This window comes from Salmo salar, chromosome 20, assembly GCF_965601325.2.
Source record: "Salmo salar chromosome 20, fSalSal1, whole genome shotgun sequence".
NCBI lineage: Eukaryota > Metazoa > Chordata > Actinopteri > Salmoniformes > Salmonidae > Salmo > Salmo salar.
Genome location: NC_138310.1, coordinates 6,384,926 through 6,405,151, shown reverse-complemented (window position 1 = coordinate 6,405,151; position 20,226 = coordinate 6,384,926). Strand labels below are relative to the sequence as shown.

The following is a 20,226-nucleotide window of genomic DNA, read 5'->3' as shown; positions in this document are numbered from 1 at the left end:
TGAACAATACAAGATTGTGAGAGAACAAGGACCCTTAATGTTAGCATCACATCCTTGTAACCTAATCTCTACGCATTAGTGACTCACCTTCATATCATAAAGGTGATGTTGAATGAATGACTCCAACCTGTAAACCAGTTAATGGCTCCAGACTGATTCTTATCAGCCTGTTTATTCACACTGAAATACTGCCAACAATTCTCCAAAATATCTTGGATCAACATAACATAGGTTTTAAAGTGCTACCTCCTGTACTCTTAGCATAAATAAGAACCATAGCACGGAAGTTAGCTGTATTTTCCCATAAGTTAAAAGCATTTTATCTGTTCTGTTGTACTAACATCAGAGCAAGCATCTTTTTTATAGTATGTTTTGCTCTCAAATCACGGAAATACAACCATCTTCATGACAATATATTTTTTTTTATTACATTTTGCATTTATTAAAGAGAATGTTTTTTACAACATACATTAAGCTGTGAATCAGATGTTAAGTGGAGTAGGGCAAAAAACCTTGTGACATCACAATATCTTACAAGCTTACAGAGTTCAAAACGAGTTGAGTCTGTCTCAGTTGCATCTAGCAGTGTATAGCAAGGGTGAAAGACAAAGGCACACACACCAAAGAGACACACTTTCCACAGTAGCCATGTAGACCGTGGCTAGAGATGCAATCTGCACTATCGGGGTGGAAAGTTCAAATGACCTTTCCTTTACTAAACCTAATCTGATCATGATGCATGTCGCAGTCGCTGCAATCGAACCCTATAAGCATCTATGTACACGTTAGTTCAATTAACACATACTGTATATGCCTCAGAAGTGGAAATATCCTACTCGTTCTTCTTGCATTGGCTGTGGATGAGAAATAGTTGGCTTTCCTCCATTGTAAATGGAAATCTGCTTGAGATCAAGAAACTCACCTATCTACACACAATACTAAAGGAGTGCTCTGTTGATTTGGGGAGATGTGATCAATAAAAATGTGATCAGATTGGTCAATGAAACTCTCATTCATAAGACCTTGATAAAGAGAGTTAGTTCAAATTAAATTACTCTAATCGCCCTGGAACATGTGTTTTTAAAAAACATCTCCTAATATTTTTTTTAACTCTTTTCTATCACAGGAACCAGCCTGCTTTTCACTGCCTAGAAACTGAAGTGTTATCATGTCCACTAGGAACCTGGTGCCATGTCTGTACAGTCTACTGGTGTGTTTTTCATATGTTAGTGTTTGATTATTGCTGTGCACCAGCAAGACCCTAAGAGGCCATTTCAAGAACAAACATTAATCCCTCCAATCAAACAGCAAAGTAAAAAATTCAACACACAACAACTTCATCGACATTGCCAGCACAACAAAAAGGGTTGCTTTAAGCACATCATTGGCACTATCAGAAATGAACCACAAAGAAGAATAGGTCTGTATATTTCTAGGGAACAGAATTACAACAAGAACACATTCTTTATTTGCCTTTATCAAACCAGTGAAAGATGACATAAGAAAATACAAAGAGGAGACATAGTTACCAGCTAAAGAAAATGTCACTACTCAGGGTGTAAGGCACAACTTTACATGTGGAAGAGAAACAGGCTATCAACAGATGTAATTCAATCAGAGGACTGCATGATGCGCCTAGAGAAAACAAGACATTTCAGTACCTGCCAAAATGGCCGCTCTCCACACCTGGCAGAGCGCCCAACATCCTCACGCTTCTCTTTTTCATGTGGGGAATTCCACGTTTTTTTCCCTTTGCACTTTTATATGCAAGAGTGAACCTTGTTAATACACAGTGAGCCAGAAGCCAACCGGGAGAGAGAGACTGACTGCAAAACCACAGTGCCAAACGTATGTAGATGCCCATGGAGGAGTGATCGAGGGAGTGAGTTTCAGGAGTTCTATTTGTTTGTATTTTTCTGACTTCTTTAACATGGGAGGTTCTGCTCCATCATGTAGGTCCCATCTGGCACAGTTAAATAAATATATCCTCCATACAGAGGTCACATATATCCCAAGCTTCAAAAACCCAAGGCGCTTGAAGACTTAGTGGACCTTTTGTGTCAAGAAAGTTGTACTGGCTCCAGTTGATTGACTTTAAATAATTTCATTGTTGATTAATTCATATTTAAATAACTCTTCTCTCTGAGCCTAAAATGTCAGTATTTTCTTCAAAAGCACTTATTAAAAATAAATACAACAAGCTATTACTATTAACAGTCATGTGTTATTCAGTAACCAATGCAGTAGAAGATTCTCAGACCAAGGCTTTTTTCAACCAACGCAGAACTTGATTGCTGTGTCCAGTAGCTGTAACACTGAGAGGCATTTCACAGTTTTCCACGTAAACTGAAGCTGTCATTCCAGTCGGAGCTCGCTGTGCCCAAGTGCTTGCTGGGAGAACACCCCAGTCTCCACTATATAATTGCTCCACTTTTCTCTCACTGTCTATGTGCGTTTAGCAGTCAGTTAAGAAAACAAAACATCAGTCAAGTCATAGTGTTCAAAAGTCCAACACAGCCACCGTCTTGAATGCTACAGGGGTGACTGTTGCTTGTCAATTAAATATTCATGAAAGTCATTTTCTTCTCAGTAGCAAGTGTTCACGTGTTTCTGAGGAACTGGGAGTCAACAGCCTGAGCTTAACATTAACCATTTGTAGAATATTTACATATATATAAAAGAAGAAAAAAAATCTTTAAAAAAGTGTGTTGTGTTTGCTGTACACAGACCAAGGACAAAAGGAGATGCAATTGTGTTTCCTGTTCTGTATTCTAAGCGTGCTGATTATGTGCAGGAGTCATTGGAATTGACTTTCGTTGAGAGGGACACTAAACAGGGTTTGGGCGGTACGTCAGGCTTGAGGTGTTTGACCCCGGTCCGGGGCAATGAACCGTAAGAGCTCATGCTGGGCTGTCGGGAGTGGGACATCCCCTGGGAATTCATGAGCATGGAGTCCACCCTCTGTGGGGCGGGGGGCGGCGACTCCACGTGGTTAAAACTTTGGTGTCTGGACAGGTGAGAGGAGTTGGACGAGTTGGTGTTGTGCTTTTTGAGGGCAGAGCCTTTCTGGGCACTCATCGGGTAGCCCCGCTTGTACTCATGGCCATAGACGGAGGAGTGCACCTCGAGCCGCTTGCCCATCTGGGGCACGGCAGGGGGGATGGTGAGGGAGGCCTCCCTTTGGGGCACTCGGGGCGGCAGTCCGTCGCTCTCCACCAGGTTGAGGCTGTGGCAGGGGCTCTTTAGGGCCTTGTACTCCAGTGTGGCACCCTGGTCACCCAGGCTCATCTGGCTGAGGTCGCTGCGGTGGGGCTGCTCTACATACTCATGCTGGTAGGCCTGCTGATGCTGGAGCTGTGGCAGGGGAAGCACTACCACACTGGGGATGTGGCCTGGGGAGGCCCTCAGGGGCAGGTCAGTGGGGATGACTGGGGAGCCCATGGTTTGCAGGTCCTTGGTGCAGGCATTGATCAGATTCTGGTTCCTCTCCCACTCGCGGCTTCCCCGGCTGGGCTTGCGTCGGGGCTGCATGGGGGTGGACTCTGGGGTGGGCATGCCAGCCAGGTCCAGGTGGTGCTGGTCGGCTTTGATCAGAATCTTACCATTGGTGAGGCGGCCGTTGTGCATGAGCGGGGTGAGGATGGCCTCTGGGCGACTGTCCTTGGCCCCGGTCTCAAACAGGCCTGTCAACTTGGTCACGCTGTTCATGGAGCCCCTCCTGTCGTGGTCTTTGTCCTTACGCCCAGACAGCTCAATGTCTCGTCGCCGGTGGTCACACACACAGTAGACGAGGATACCAGAGAAGATGGCACCCATGGCGAAGGCCAGGATGACAGCGATGGCCAGCAGTGTGACAGGGACCAGCTGGTCACGCCCCTTCTGGTAACTCTCGCGGATAACTCCTGCAAAGACAAGGATGAAATTATTTCAAATATATCAGCAAATTAATTAGTGATCAATGATATAGGTGAAAATCAAATGGTTAAATTAATTGACGAAGAAAGCACAATTAATAACGAAGCATTTGTCCTATCTAATTTGTCCTATTTGCAGCAGGACTGTAGACTCTTGTTTTTGAGAAAATGTTATCAGCTTAAATCCAGCCTTACACTTGGCAAAAATGATGTTATGGCTTCTACAAAGAATTAAAAGATTAAACATCGGCAGCTGAAATGAAAAAAAGATATTAGATAAATGAACGTTCAAAGGGAAAGCTTATTTTCTTTGATGCAAATAGAACTCGTTTTATATGGCTATGATACAATCTCATATATCAGAGAATATATTACATTTATGATTAGACCTCCAAATCAAAGGAGCTGTGTCATAAATTTCTTAGAGGTCACTTTCCAGGACAATCAATTTAAAAAAAAAGAGGAGAAAAAAAAGACAGGCGGTTATGGGCTACTAAAGTGATGATTCAATAAAAGTGCAGCAGAAGAGATGACAAGCATCTTGGCAAAGAAAGGGAGGGAGAAGATACTGCATCAAGTGAAACGGCAGTGGGTTGTTTTTAATAAAATGGGCCAGCTCCATTAGAAGTCCTCTTCACTATAAACATGGAGAGCGATGAATGTGTTAACTAATGCCCATCCATGCTCCTAGAGTTACAGAACCTTCAGAACTACCACTACCAGAATTACTCACATCATATGTATATACTGTATTTTATACCTATTACACCTTGCCTATGCCGCTCGGCCATCAATCATCCATATATTTATATGTACATATTCTCATTCACCCCTTTAGATCTGTGTGCATTAGGTAGTTGTTGGGAAATTGTTAGACTACTTGTTAGATATTACTGCACTGTTGGAACTAGAAGCACAAGCGTTTCGCTACACTCACATTAACATCTGCTAAGAATGTGGAGGAGACACAAAATACATTTTTTGATAGATTTTTTTTCACCCATCTACACACAATATCCCACAATGACAAAGAGAAAACAAATTTATTGAAAAATGAAATACAAAAATATCTCATTTACATAAGTATTCACACCCTCAAGTCAATACTTTGTACAAGCACTTTTGGCATGATTACAGCTGAGTCTTTCTGGGTAAGTCTCTAAGAGCTTTCCACACCTGGATTGTGCAACATTTTTCCATTATTCATAAAAACAATTATTCAAGCTCTGTCAAATTCTTTGTTGAGCATTGCTAGACAACCATTTTCAGGTCTTGCCATATATTTTCAAGTAGATTTAAGCCAAAACTGTAACTCAGCTACTCAAAACAAAAACATTCACTGTCTTCTTGGTAAGCAACTCCACTGTAGATTTGTCCTTGTGTTTTAGGTTATTGTCCTAGTGAAATGTGAATTCTTCTCCCAGTGTCTGGTGGAAGGCAGACTGAACCAGGTTTTCTTCTAGGATTTTGCCTGTGCTTAGCTCCAGTGTAGATGTGGCCTTTTGTTTTAGGTTATTGTCCTGCTGAAAGGTGAATTCATCTCCCAGTGTCTGGTGGAAAGAAGACTGAACCAGGTTTTCCTCTAGGATTTTGCCTGTGCTTACCTAAAAAAAAAAATCCAGAAAAACTCCTCAGTCCTTAACGATTACAAGCATACCCATAACATGATGCAGTAACCACAATGTTTTAAAATATGGAGAGTAGTACTCAGTAACGTGTTGTATTGGATTTGCCTCAAACATAACACTTTGTATTCAAGACAAAAAGGGAATTGCTTTGCCACATCTTTTTATTCTGTACAGGCTTCCTTCTTTTCACTATGTCAATTAGGATAGTATTGTGGAGTAACAACAATGTTGTTGTTGAGCCATCCTCAGTTTTCTCCTATCACAGCCATTAAACTCTGTAACTGTTTAAAGTCACCATCATGGTGAAATCACTGAGCGGTTTCCTTCCTCTCCAGCAACTGAGTTAAGAAAGACACCTGTATCTTTGTAGTGACTGGGTGTATTGATACACCATCCAAAGTGTAATTAATAACCATGCTCAAAGAGATATTCAATGTCTGCTTTTTTTATTTGTACCGTTCTACCAATAGGAGCCCTTCTTTGCAAGGCATTGGATAACCTCCCATCTTTGTGGTTGAAACTGTGTTTGAAATTCACTGCTCAACTGAGGGACCTTACAGATAATTAATTGTATGTGTGGGGTATGGAGATGAGATGGTCATTCAAAAATCATGTCAAACACTATTATTGCACATTGAGTGAGTCCATGCAACTTATGAGACTTGTTAATTAAGCACATTTTTACTCCTGAACTTATTTAGGCTTGCCATAATAAAGGGGCTGAATACTTATTGACTCAAGACATTTCAGCTTTTCATTTTTGATTAATTTGTAAAAAATTCTAAAAACATCATTCCACTCCAATTTAGGCCTGTGGTCTCTAAGTTAATGTCTTGTGACTGAAATTACATCTGGAGATGTTGTTATATTTGAGAAGTGTTGGACTGAAACGTTTGACTTACAGATAAACATAGGGCCGAATAGACAACCAAACAGCACTTGAGGTTAGCAGCTCTAAAATATGTTGTAAAAAAAAAATGCGTGTGCCGTATATGAGCAGTTTTCTGCCAGTACTGGCTTATTCCATTATAATCCTTCTAAAACATAAATACGTATGTCTCTGTCTCACTTGCTTACTTTTGGAAGGGCATGGAAAACTTTGTTAGAAAACTTTAGTGACATTGAATTGAAGCATATTAATCGTCCACAATGGTGCAGTTCACAGAGTTGGATTTGACTTGAGAACAACACAGTCAGACGGCTGAGAATGTCAGACCTAAGCATCCATTGTTGAGAGAGGAGTGCTGTGGAGCTGGCAGTCTGTCTTCTCACAGTGTAGGAGGAGGCATTTCTCAACCAGCAGTGACTTGGTCTCCATCAAACATAGCTCCCCTGCCTAGAGCAACTAGGGGGGATTTAAAAACAACCCCAAGGCCTCCCGAGACCTTTGAAGATTTATATCTTTCATGTATGAAGTCAATTGTTTCTCATCTTAACTTCAAAGAGGGCGCAACCATAAAGGACACTAGGCCTCAGACAAATCCGAAGATGGCAGTCTTTTAAATCAAGGTGGCTTTATTCATTTGAAGGGCTCATTCATCAAGGAAACTGACATTCAACTTTTTACTACTAGAATGTTCTTGGATGACCTTGAGCCCCAGAGTATCAAGGACAGTGTTGAGGCTCGACATTTACAGTAACTTTACAACCCTTGACTTTTTCCACATTTTGGTGTGTTACAAAGTGGGATTCAAATGGATTTAATTGTAATTTTTTGTCAACGATCTACACAAAATACCATTTAATGTCAAAGTGGGGAAAAAAATCCAACATTTGTAAAAAAAACAACACCTGAGTCACCTTTGGTAGTGATTACAGCACACCTGGATTGTACATTATTTGCACATTGTTGTTTTAAAAACTCTTCAAGTTCTGTCAAGTTGGTTGTTGATCATTGCTAGACAGTCATTTTCAAGTCTAGCCATAGATTTTCAAGCCAATTTAAGACAAAACTTTAACCAGGCCACTCAGTAACACTCAGGAACATTAAAATGTACAACTCCAGTGTACCTTTGGCCTTGTGTTTTAGGTTATTGTCCCGCTGAAAAGTGAATTTGTCTCCCAGTGTCTTTTGGAAAGCATTGTGAACCAGGGTTTCCTCTAGAATTTTGCCTGTGTTTAGCTCCATTCTGTTTCTTTTTATCCTAAAAAAACTCCCTACTCCTTGCCGATGACAAGCATACCCATAACATGATGCAGCCATCACCATGCTTGGAAATATGATGAGTGGTGCTCGGTGATGTGTTGTGTTTGCCCCAAACATAACACTTTGTATTCAGGACATAAAGTAAATTTCTTTGCCACATTCGTTGCAGTTTTACTTCAGTATCTTTTTGCTAACAGGATGCATGTTTTGAAATATTTGTATTCTCTACAGGCTTCCTTCTTTTCACACTGTCATTTATGTTAGAAGTGGAGTAACTACAACATTGTTAATCCATCATCAATTTTCTCCTATCATAGCCATTAAACTCTGTAACCATTTTAAAGTCACCATTGGCCTCATGGTGAAATCCCTGAGCCGTTTCCTTTATATCCATGCAATTTATTATGTAACTTATTATGTAACTTAAGGACATTTTTACTCCTGAACTTATTTAGGCTTGCCATAACACAGGGGTTTAATACTTATTTAGCTTTTCAGTTTTCATTCATTTGTAAAAATTAAAAAAAGATATAATTCCACTGACATTATGGGGTATTGTGTGTAGGCCAGTGACATAAAATCTCAATTTAATACATTTTAAATTCAGGCTGTGACACAACAAAATGTGGAAAAAGTCAAGGGGTGTGAATACTTTCTGAAGGCACTGTAAAGCTATTTTAATTATTCATTGCCTAAAAATGTGTTCTTATCCAAGGTGACTTATATAATCTAGTTTTGACTCTCATTGTCAGATTACAGTGTGAATAGCCACCAGGAGAATACATTTCCTGTCCAACAATCTAATTTGAATTTCATATCTCCAAAAGCCTTAACACAGATATTTAATACGCATTCCTACGTGTCTAAACAACCCAGCACTTCCTTGTAAATGAGAAACATTGTCATCTAGTGTGACAGAGATGTGTGAACATTCTCATAGACAATCTTTTAATCTGTGTAGCTAGTGGAACCCTGTTGTTGCTTATACTGCCTACTTTGTCTGGGCAGACTTCAAAGCCACTTGTACTTCATAGCATGGTTGTCCAGAGCTGTAACCTCTACATACACAGGCATTGTCTGAAAATGATAAAATCTCAATCTCACTGAAATGTGTTCACTGATGTGTCACTGCCACTCGCTGAAAGACTAAATGGTGCAAACACAAAACACAGTACATACCCCGTTGACGAAGGGAGGATAAAAGGAAATGCTTTGAGGTTACAGTACATCTACCATGCCTTGGAGAGAACTCATTTCTGTGTTCAAAGATTACGGTTGTGGTCATGGTTGTCTTTTCAACTTGGAGGAAAAGGCAGACCATCACATCCAGCTAACTATGTTCACACCATTTGGATCTATTCCGCATCTGTATTATATGGATGAATCAGCAAAAACTAGTTAATGCTATTATCTCACCACCCAACTCAGGCATTACCAATGTACTAACCTCCCAAGATCAAGGAAATTCGCCTACTCTCCAGTAACTCTAAGGTGGGAGTGCTTTGCTTTACTGAAACATGGCTAGATAGTTCGATAAAAAACGCTGAGATTGAAAATAAAAATTATATAGTAATTAGAATAGACCGCAATCGCAAATCGGGGGAGTTTGTACTTATGTAAGATCAAATATTGGGTTCAACTACAGATTTAGTTTTAAGCCATGATGAGACTGAAGCTGTGTCGCTGGACATTCTATTACCAAAATGTAAACCCATTATAGTCAGAACCTGTTACAGACTACAAGACCAGTTTTATGAATTGTTGGAGGTGACTTGCTCTAACTGTACAGATTTTGGTAAATCAGAGGTTATTGTTACTGGTGATTTTAATACAGACATGCTTAAAAAGGACAATGTTACTTTTAAAGCTTTTAATAATTGTTTTAATCTGTTTGCCTTACACCAGCTGATTAATGAGCCCACCAGGGTCTGCCCTTCTACCCAAACCATCCTTGACCTTGTGTTGGTGTTGGATAGATCAAGGATGTCAAACAGTGTAGATGTATGGTCCCGTGTGGCTCAGTGTGGTCCTGTGTGGCTCAGTTGGTAGAGCATGGTGTTTGCAACGCCAGGGTTGTTAGTTCAATTCCCATGGGCGACCAGTACGGAGAAGAAAAATGAAATGTATGCATTCACTACTGTAAGTCGCTCTGGATAAGAGCGTCTGCTAAATGACTAAAATGTAATGTAAACTATGGGCTCAGTGATAATTCCATAATTTTTTGTAGTAGGAAGGTTCAGAAAAAGTTTTTAATTGTCATAACTCAATAAAAATGTGGTCTATGAAGAACTATAGTGCAGATGCTTTTGTTAATTGTTTGAGCAAATTGGACTGGTCTACTGTATTGAAATGCAATGAGGTGGAAATGCCTGGGGCAATTTTAAATAATTGTTTTTAGATGCTGTTGACAAGCTGGCTCCAGATAAAAAAAATATGAATTTTAAGCAAAGAACAGAACCATGGATAAACAATAACATTTTAAAGGCAATTAAGCTAAGAAATGAACTCTTTCTGGAGTTCAGGAAATCCAAGGCAGATTACGTTTTTATAGACTATAAGAAATTACGAAATGAGGCTAACAGGATGATAGAGAAGGCCAAGAAAGATTGTTTTAATGACAAAATAGGTGAGAACAGGAACAATCCGAGTAAAATATTGATGTGTCTGAAGCTGTTAGGTTACACTAACAGATTAAAGAACAAAGCTCGAAATCTTAGCCTGGACATTGGAGGAAAGGTTACATCAGACAAGACCATGGTTGCAGACAGTCTGAAAAGCTACTTCACAACTATAGCTAACACATTGTTTAGCAAGTTACCTTGTCAATCAGGTTGTTATATAAAATATATATATATTCAACCTTTATTTAACTAGGCAAGTCAGTTAAGAACAAATTCTTATTTACAATGATGGCCTACCCCGGCCAAACCCGGGCGCCGCTGGGCCAATTGTGCGCCGTCCTATGGGACTCCCAATCACGGCAGGATGTGATACAGCCTGGATGGGGAGAGTCAAGCCCAGCAGTTTCGAGTTTTAATCGAAAAAGTGTCTGAGTCAACTGTGCTACAGAAGCTGAAAAAACTTGACCATGCCAATGGAATTGGCCTTGATAACATTCGTGCCAGATTTCTAAGAGATGCTGAGGTAATTATCACCCCCTGCATAACTCACATTGTAAATCTGTCTTTTAAACTAGGAATTTTAACCAGTCAACTAAAACTTGCAAGGGTCATTCCTCTATATAAAAAGGGAATAAACTGGATCATGGAAACTATCGGCCTGTCTCAATCCTGTGTATTTTATTGAAGGTCATGGAAAAGATTGTTTAAGCAGACTGACAGGAATAGTTCCTTAGATAACCTACTACAGTATATGAGCTCCAAGCTGGCTTCAAGAAATCACGTTCCATGGAGGGAAAGTTTGTGGTATGGTTATGCTAGATCTTTAAAAGGCATTTGATACAGTGGATCACGTGATTCTGTTAACCTGTTAGGGCTAGGGGGCAGCATTTGCACGTCTGGATAAAAAAAATGTACCCGATTTAATCTGGTTACTAATCCTACCCAGTAACTAGAATATGCATGTACTTATTATATATGGATAGAAAACACTCTAAAGTTTCTAAAACTGTTTGAATGGTGTCTGTGAGTATAACAGAACTCATTTGGCAGGCAAAACCCTGAGACATTTTCTGACAGGAAGTGGATACCTGATGTGTTGTATTGCCTTTAAACCTATCCCATTGAAAAACACAGGGGCTGAGGAATATTTTGGCACTTCCTATTGCTTCCACTAGATGTCACCAGCCTTTACAAAGTGTTTTGAGTCTTCTGGAGGGAGATCTGACCGAACAAGAGCCATGGAACGATGATGTCCCATTAGACACCTGGCGCGCGAGTTCATGTTGGGTACCCTCGTTCCAATACGTTATAAAAGAGTATGCATTCGTCCACCTTGAATATTATTCATGTTCTGGTTAAAAAAGGCCCTAATGATTTATGCTATACAACGTTTGACATGTTTGAACGAACGGAAATATATTTTTTCCCCTCGTTCATGACGAGAAGTCCGGCTGGCTTAGATCATGTGCTAACAAGACGGAGATTTTTGGACATAAATGATGAGCTTTTTTGAACAAAACTACATTCGTTATGGACCTGTGATACCTGGAAGTGACATCTGATGAAGAGAATCAAAGGTAATGCATTATTTACATAGTATTTTCGATTTTAGATCTCCCCAACATGACGTCTAGTCTGTATCGCAACGCGTATTTTTCTGGGCGCAGTGCTCAGATTATTGCAAAGTGTGATTTCCCAGTAAGGTTATTTTTAAATCTGGCAAGTTGATTGCGTTCAAGAGATGTAAATCTATAATTCTTTAAATGACAATATAATATTTTACCAATGTTTTCTAATTTTAATTATTTAATTTGTGACGCTGACTTGACTGCCGGTTATTGGAGGGAAACTATTTCCTCAACATCAATGCCATAGTAAAACGCTGTTTTTGGATATAAATATGAACTTGATAGAACTAAAAATGCATGCATTGTCTAACATAATGTCCTAGGAGTGTCATCTGATGGAGATTGTAAAAGGTTAGTGCATCATTTTAGCTGGTTTTATGGTTTTGGTGACCCTGTCTTTGACTTGACAAAACACTACACACAACTCTTGTAAATGTACTGTCCTAACATACTCTAAATTTATGCTTTCGCCGTAAAACCTTTTTGAAATCGTAAAACGTGGTTAGATTAAGGAGATGTTTATCTTTCAAAGGGTGTAAAATAGTTGTATGTTTGAAAAATTTGAATTTTGACATTTATTTGGATTCAAATTTGCCGCTCTTGAAATGCACCTGCTGTTGATGGAGTGCACCACGGGTGGCACGCTAGCGTCCCACCTAGCCCATAGAGGTTAATCAAACTAAGAGCCATGGGCTTTAACAACTCAGCCATAAAATGGGTTAGCTCTTATCTCCAAGGAAGAAAATACATAGTGGATGTTCGATGGGACAAAACCTTGAACTGTGGGGTACCCCATGGGAGTGTGCTGGGTCCACTTTTCTTTCTACTGTAAATGATCTGAAATCTGCCTGTACATGTGACGTTTTCCTCTATGCAGATACACTACAGTTCAAAAGTTTGGGGTCACTTAGAAATGTAGCTGTTTTTGAAAGAAAAGCCAATTTTTTGTCCATTAAAATAACATCAAATTGATCAGAAACACAGTGTAGTCATTGTTAATGTTGTAAATGACTATTGTAGCTGGAAACGACTGATTTTTAATGGAATATCTACATAGGCGTACAGAGGCTCATTATCAGCAATCATCACTCCTGTGTTCCAATGGCACGTTGTGTTAGCCAATCCAAGTTGATCATTTTAAAAGGCTAATTGATCATTAGAAAAACCTTTTGCAATTATCTTAGCACAGCTGAAAACTGTTGTTCTGATTATAGAAGCAATAAAACTGGCCTTGTTTAGACTCATTGAGTATCTGGAACATCAGTATTTGTGGGTTCGATTACAGGCTCAAAATGGCCAGAAACAAATAACTTTCTTCTGAAACTCATAAGTCTATTCTTGTTCTGAGAAATGACGGCTATTCCATGTGCGAAATTGCCAAGAAACTGAAGATCTCGTAAATCGCTGTATACTACTCCCTTCACAGATCAGTGCAAACTGGCTCTAACCAGAATTGAAAGTGGAGTGGGAGGCCCTGGTGCACAACTGAGCAAGAGGACAAGTACATTAGAGTGTCTGGTTTGAGAAACAGACACCTCACAAGTCCACAACTGGCAGCTTCATTAAATAGTCCCCGCAAAACACCAGTCTCAACATCAACAGTGAAGAGGCGACTCCAGGATGTTGGCCTTCTGTTTCTCAAACTAGACACTCTAATGTACTTGTCTTCTTGCTCAGTTGTGCACCGGGGCCTTCCACTCCTCTTTCTATTCTGGTTAGAGCCAGTTCGTGCAGTTCTGTGAAGGGAGTTGTACACAGCGTTGTACAAGATCTTCAGTTTCTTGGCAATTTCTCGCATGGAATAGCCTTAATTTCTCTGAACAAGAATAGACTTACGAGTTTCAGAAGAAAGTTCTTTGTTTCTGGCCATTTTGAGCCTGTAATCGAACCCACAAATGCTGATGTTTGTGGGGTCATTTTGCACTTCCTAAGGCTTCCACTAGGTGTCAACAGTCTTTAGAACCTTGTTTTATGCTTCTACTGTTACTGGGCAGAGAATAAGAGCTGTCTCAAGCCTGGGACCAACGAGTTGTTTACTGCGCAAGCACGCAGGCATGACGCTCCTTCTTTTTCCTCTGTAATGAATACGCTATTGTCCGGTTGGAATATTATCGCAGATTTATGTTAAAAAGACCCTAAGGATTGATTGTAAACATCGGTTGACATGTTTCTACAAACGGTAATGGAACTATTTGACTTTTTGTCTCTGGTTTTACGCTCGCCTTTGGATTAGTGATCTGAACGTGCGAACAAAACGGAGGTATTTGGACATAAATATGGAGGTTTTCGAACAAAAATAACATTTCTTGTGGGAGTCCTGGGAGTGCATTCCGACGAAGATCATCAAAGGTAAGTGAAGATTTATAATACTAATTCTGAGTTTAGTTGACTCCAGAACTTGGCGGGTAACTGTATAGCTTGTTTTGATGGCTGAGCTCTGTACTCAGAATATTGAAAAATGTGCTTTCGCCATAAAGCTATTTTAAAATCTGACACAGCGGTTGCATTAAGGAGAAGTGTATCTATAATTCTTTCAATAACTGTTGTAAATTTTATCAACGTTTATGATGAGTATTTTTGCAAATTGATGTGCTCATTCACTGGCAGTTTTGGAGGCAATACATTTTCTGAACATCACGCGCCAATGTAAAATGGGGTTTATGGATATAAATATGAACTTTATCGAATAAAACATACATGTATTTTGTAACATTGAGTCCTGGGAGTGTCATCTGATGAAGAACATAATCTAATGTTATGCTTTCGCCGTAAAGCCTTTTTGAAATCAAACACTGTGGTTGGATTAAGGAGAATTTTATCTTTAAAATGGTGTATAATACTTGTATGTTTGAGAAATGTTAATTATGAGATTTTTGTTGTTTTGAATATGCCGCCCTGCACTTTCACTGGCTGTCGTCATATTGATCCCGCTAACGGGATCAAGCCATAACAGGTTAATCAATTTTAGAATAAGGCTGTAACGTAACAAAATGTGGAAAAAGTCAAGGGGTTTGAATACTTTCCAAATGCACTGTATGTAACTACTTTAACTTGGCCCGGGATAACCATAACTATTCCACTAGAAGGAGTGAAACCGACGTTGTTCCTTTTAGATGTATTAGTGGTATGGGGAAAGAAACCTTTTTGTACTCAGCTACTATTCTTTGGAGTAGTCTTCCAAGAATTTGAAACGTATAACCTCCATAGGCAGTTTGAAGTTCTCACTGAAAAATTTGCTAAATAGTAGCATGTCTCAAAAGTGAGTCGTAAGACTACAGTACGTGGGTGAGAAGAAAATGCCTGGGATAGCATGCTATGGTCTGCTGCCTTTTCATGCCTATTGTGTATCATATTGTGATTGTCTTGTATATTTTAGGGATTGATTATTGTATACATTAGGGGTGTTTGTCCAGGGATGTTTATTAGGAAATGGAACTTCACTAATTAGCTGATTTTATGAAATAAGGAACAATTTTGTCTGTCACTGTTTGTTGCCACTACCATTGCTGCCTAAACTTCTGGGTAAGTCTAAGAGCTTTCCACACCTGGATTGTGCAACATTTGCCCATTATTCTTTTCAAAACTCTTCAAGCTCTGTCAAATTGTTTGTTAATCATTGCTAGACAACCATTTTCAGGTCTCGCTATCGATTTTCAAATATATTTAAGTCAAAACTGTAACTCGGCCACTCAGGAACATTCACTTGTGTTTTAGGTTGTTGTCCTCCTGAAAGGTGAATTGTACAACATTTTGAAAAAGTCACAGAATGTAAATACTTTCTGAAAGCACTGTAACAGGCAAAAAAGAAACGTCTGAAACTAGATCTCCTACATACTGATCTTGACAAGAAGAAAAAAAAACTGTTGGGGGAGGTTCTCTTCTGCACTGTTGAACCAATCCAGTAAATGTGGAGGAGGAGTTAAGATGGAGTGCCACCTTGTTAACGTCCAAATGCGAAAGACGTGCCACAGGCTCTCTTTCCATTTTCCTCTGAAAACCGGAACATCCGGTTGTTGGGTACTCGGCAGAGGATACCAATGTACAGATCCTTTCAACATCCAAGCATACCCTCAAGACATGCTTTGTCCACCAAGAGCCAATGTAAAAGGAAACACTTGACCATAAACCGATTCATGATAGGAGTTGTTATGGGCATATTGGAGACTTCACTGAATTCATACACAATTACTGTACACCTATATACAGTCAAATATGACTGTATTTACATATTCTCTCTGCTAAGCTACACAATATATGTATATGAAACTCTTTAGTTGGCGGCTCGGAAAGGCTATCTCTCTAGTTCAGGGGTGTCAAACTCATTTTGCCCGTGAGCAGTATTCGGTCTTTACATAGGTCCGGAGGGCCCCACTGAAAATTCTTTACATTTCTTTGCTGTCAAAAAAATAGTAATCTATTAAAAATGTTAAATAATCGATACTCCCTGACTATCCAGAGTGAAGAGATGTAAGTCCAATCAAATTTCTTCAGTTTCCATTTGATTTTAGTCCCAATTATAATTTTTTTAACCCTCCGCAGGCCGTATTGAATGGGCCTTGAGTTTGACACATGTGCTCTAGTTGATTGGGCATATATCCTTCTCTGTTGGCTGTGTTTACACAGGCAGCCCAATTTTAATATTTTTTTCCACTAATTGGTCTTTGGACCAATCACATCAGATCTTTTCACATCAGCCTTGGAGTCATGGCTACATGCACCTATGCACATATAACAACTAATTTTGTCAAAGAATTACAACTGAAAGACCACCGATTTATGATCAAGAACATTGTGCTCAAGCTAAGCATGTGATGATCTATTCAGATCAAACTTATGCTGCGGAAATGATTCATTCATTTAATTGCAGTGCAATTTACGGTGAATAATTTAAAGAGAGCGACTTGGGTTTAAATGTAAGACCACCTTAGAAAAAGACAAAGAGGATGCAGAGGCACTGTACTGTATGTGGTCTCTGATGCAAAGGAAAAGGACAACCTAGAGGGGCAACATAATGCAAGCTAATTGGGAGAAAGGAAACCCGTGGCTTGAAGCTTCACATAAAAGGCTCAAAAGTAAAAGTAACAGGTCAGATAATTTTTTCAGACTTCTGCAACCAATATTTCTGAGAAGTCTAAAGAAATGAAACATATAGTACCAGTCAAAAGTTTGGACACACCTACTCATTCAAGGGTTTTTCTTGATTTTTACTATTTTCTACATTGTAGAATAATAGTGAAAACATCAAAACCATGAAATATCACATATGGAATCATGTAGTAACCAAAAATGTGTTAAACAAATCAAAATATATTTTAGATTTTAGATTCTTCAAAGTAGACACCCTTTGCCTTGATGACATCTTTGCACACTCTTCTCTCAAACAGCTTCACCTGGAATGCATTTCCAACAGTAATGAAGGAGTTCCCACATATGCTGAGCACTTGTTGACTGCTTTCCTTCACTCTGCAGTCCAACTCATCCCAAACCATCTCAATTGGGTTGTCAGGTGATTGTGGAGGCCAGGTCATCTGATGCAGCACTCCATCACTCGCCCTATTGATTAAATAGCCTTTACACAGCCTGGAGGTGTGTTGGGTCATTGTCCTGTTGAAAAACAAATGATAGTCCCACTAAGCGCAAACCAGATGGGATGGTGTATCACTGCAGAATGCTGTGGTAGCCATGCTGGTTAAGTGTGCCTTGAACTCAAAATAAATCACAGACTGCATCACCAGAAAAGCACCCCCACACCATCACACCTCCTCCTCCATGCTTCACGGTGGGAACTACACCTGTGGAGATCATCCGTTCACCTACTGTGCGCCTCACAAAGACACGGCGGTTGGAACCAAAAATCTAAAATGTGGACTCATCAGACCAAAGGATAGATTTCCACCGGTCTAATGTCCATTGCTCGTGTTTCTTGGTCCAAGCAAGTCTCTTTTTATTATTGGTGTCCTTCAGCAGTGGTTTCTTTTCAGAAATTCGACCATGAAGGCCTGATTCACGCAGTCTCCTCTGAACAGTTGATGTTGAGATGTGTTTGTTACTTGAAGCATTTATTTGGGCTGCAATTTCTGAGGCTGGTAACTCTAATGAACTTATAACTCTGGGTCTTTCTTTCCTGTGGCGGTCCTCATGGGAGCCAGTTTCATCATAGTGCTAGATGGTTTTTGCAACTGCACTTGAAGAAATGTCTTACAGTAATGATGGACTGTCATTTCTCTTTGCTTATTTGAGCTGTTCTTGCCATAATATGGACTTGGTCTTTTACCAAATAAGGCTATCTTCTATATACCACCCCTACTTTGTCACAACACAACTGATTTGCTGAAACATATTAAGAAGGAAAGAAATTCCACAAATTAACTTTTAACAGGGCACACCTGCTAATTGAAATGCATTCTAGGTGACTCCCTCTAGTCATGAAGCTGGTTGAGAGAGTGCCAAGAATTTGCAAAGCTGTCATCAACGCAAAGGGTGGCTACTTTGAAAAATCTCAAATATAAAATATATTTTGATTTATTTAACACTTTTTTGGTTACTACATGATTCAATATGTGTTATTTCATAGTTTTGATATCTTCACTATTATTCTAACATGTAGAAAATAGTAAAATATAGAAAAACTTTTGAATAAGTAGGTGTGTCCAAACTTTGACTCGTACTGTATATAGACTCAATAGGAGATGGCATATCATCCCAGTTCACCTAAATATTACATTACAGTATATACAATCGGAGGCTTCCTGAGTAATTTTGTTATTTAGACATTACAATACAGGAAATTAGATCGCTGAGCAGTGAGGACCTAATTTATATTATTCCCTTTATTCAGAGTTTCCTAGTAGACTTTCCAGCCTGATAATGGTGAGTGTTCAAACTGAAATGACATCTTGGCACAGTAATTGGCACCACTCCAAGGTTGTGCCTCTATCATGCCACTCTCCTTGGTACACAGGTGCCAGTCAACTGAAGCTGAAAATAACCGATCAAGATGCAACTGGCTAACTGTCTGTCTATTCCAGGTGTAAAATACCAACACTGAAGGTAGTGAAAAAACATCAGAATTGGGCTGCCTGTCTAAACATATCCAATGATGCTCCTGTGTAACTTCATGAGGTTAAACAATACAACACAAAATATGTATCCATGGAGGGATTAGAACAGTGACTGTGCAACAGACGACCAAGGCCACAGAGCGACGGGAGAGAATTCCTCCTCCCTCCCTCCCTCCCTCCCCTTCCCACCTTCCCCCTCGCCCGGTCTGGATAGCTTTGGTAATGAACCCATAAATTGGAGAGACACACAGAGATGGCCACAGGTCGACGGGGCAGAGGGAGAGAGGGGGAGGACGGGACTCATTGCCTCAGACAGGGGATAGATAGATAGATAGATAGATAGATAGATAGATAGATAGATAGATAGATAGATAGATAGATAGATAGATAGATAGATAGATAGATAGATAGATAGATAGATAGATAGATAGATAGATAGATAGATAGATAGATAGATAGATAGATAGATAGATAGATAGATAGATAGATAGATAGATAGATAGATAGATAGATAGATAGATAGATAGATAGATAGATAGATATGACTTCAGTTGGTAGAGGGTAGGATGCTCTATAAATATGGTTAGTAATAAATTTGCACTACATAAGGTACAGCCTTGGAACATTCCATCTCGACAGATGAAAGGTCCTGTGGAAGGGAGACTGTTCACAATGGTAGCAGATGGTGGTGCGGGGGGAGGTAGAGGGGGAGGGAGGGTCGCGGGAGGGAGAGGTGGGATATCACACGGATAGATGAGCCCAGACACAACGGTGCTCAAATGTACTGGGACAGCAATGGCCACCAAGCAACATTGGTGCTCTTTTCTGGCAGAGGGTGAACTATTAAATATCCACAGTGCGGATACTCATTATTTTACCATTCTAATCATTCCAATGTGTTGCCCTAATACATATTGGTACTGTAATATTCATTAACAGATCCCACAAATGAGTGAGCTTCAAAATAGAAAGTTGGACTTTTATATCATTTTAATTGCAAGCAAGGATGAATCTGGGGGCTCAGAATTTGGGGAGTTATACATCTGCAATATTTATTGTTTAATTTTTTTAATGAATGTCAATGCAACCACATTTAGTTCCAAAACATCTGGTGATGAAGAATTCAGATTTCCCTGTACTGTATGTTCAGTATTCATGTTCATTTGGCTAAGATGGAGGCTAAGATGGAGGTTATGCTTTGAGACAGTGGATGTCATACCCTATAACC

General features: G+C 39.6%; 1 protein-coding gene across 5 annotated transcripts in view; it reads right to left on the bottom strand.

Annotated features, from left to right (window-relative positions):
- Positions 1-402: 402 nt before the first annotated feature.
- The window catches only part of LOC106580184 (semaphorin-6A), a 102,169-nt gene continuing 82,345 nt past the window's right edge, over positions 403-20,226 (bottom strand). For all 5 annotated transcript variants that reach the window (XM_014160957.3, XM_014160956.3, XM_014160960.3 and 2 more), the window contains one exon: positions 403-3,902. In XM_014160957.3, coding sequence (XP_014016432.1) covers positions 2,785-3,902 — 1,118 coding nt within the window. In that variant the 3' untranslated portion in view covers positions 403-2,784. The remainder of the gene's footprint in view (positions 3,903-20,226) is intronic.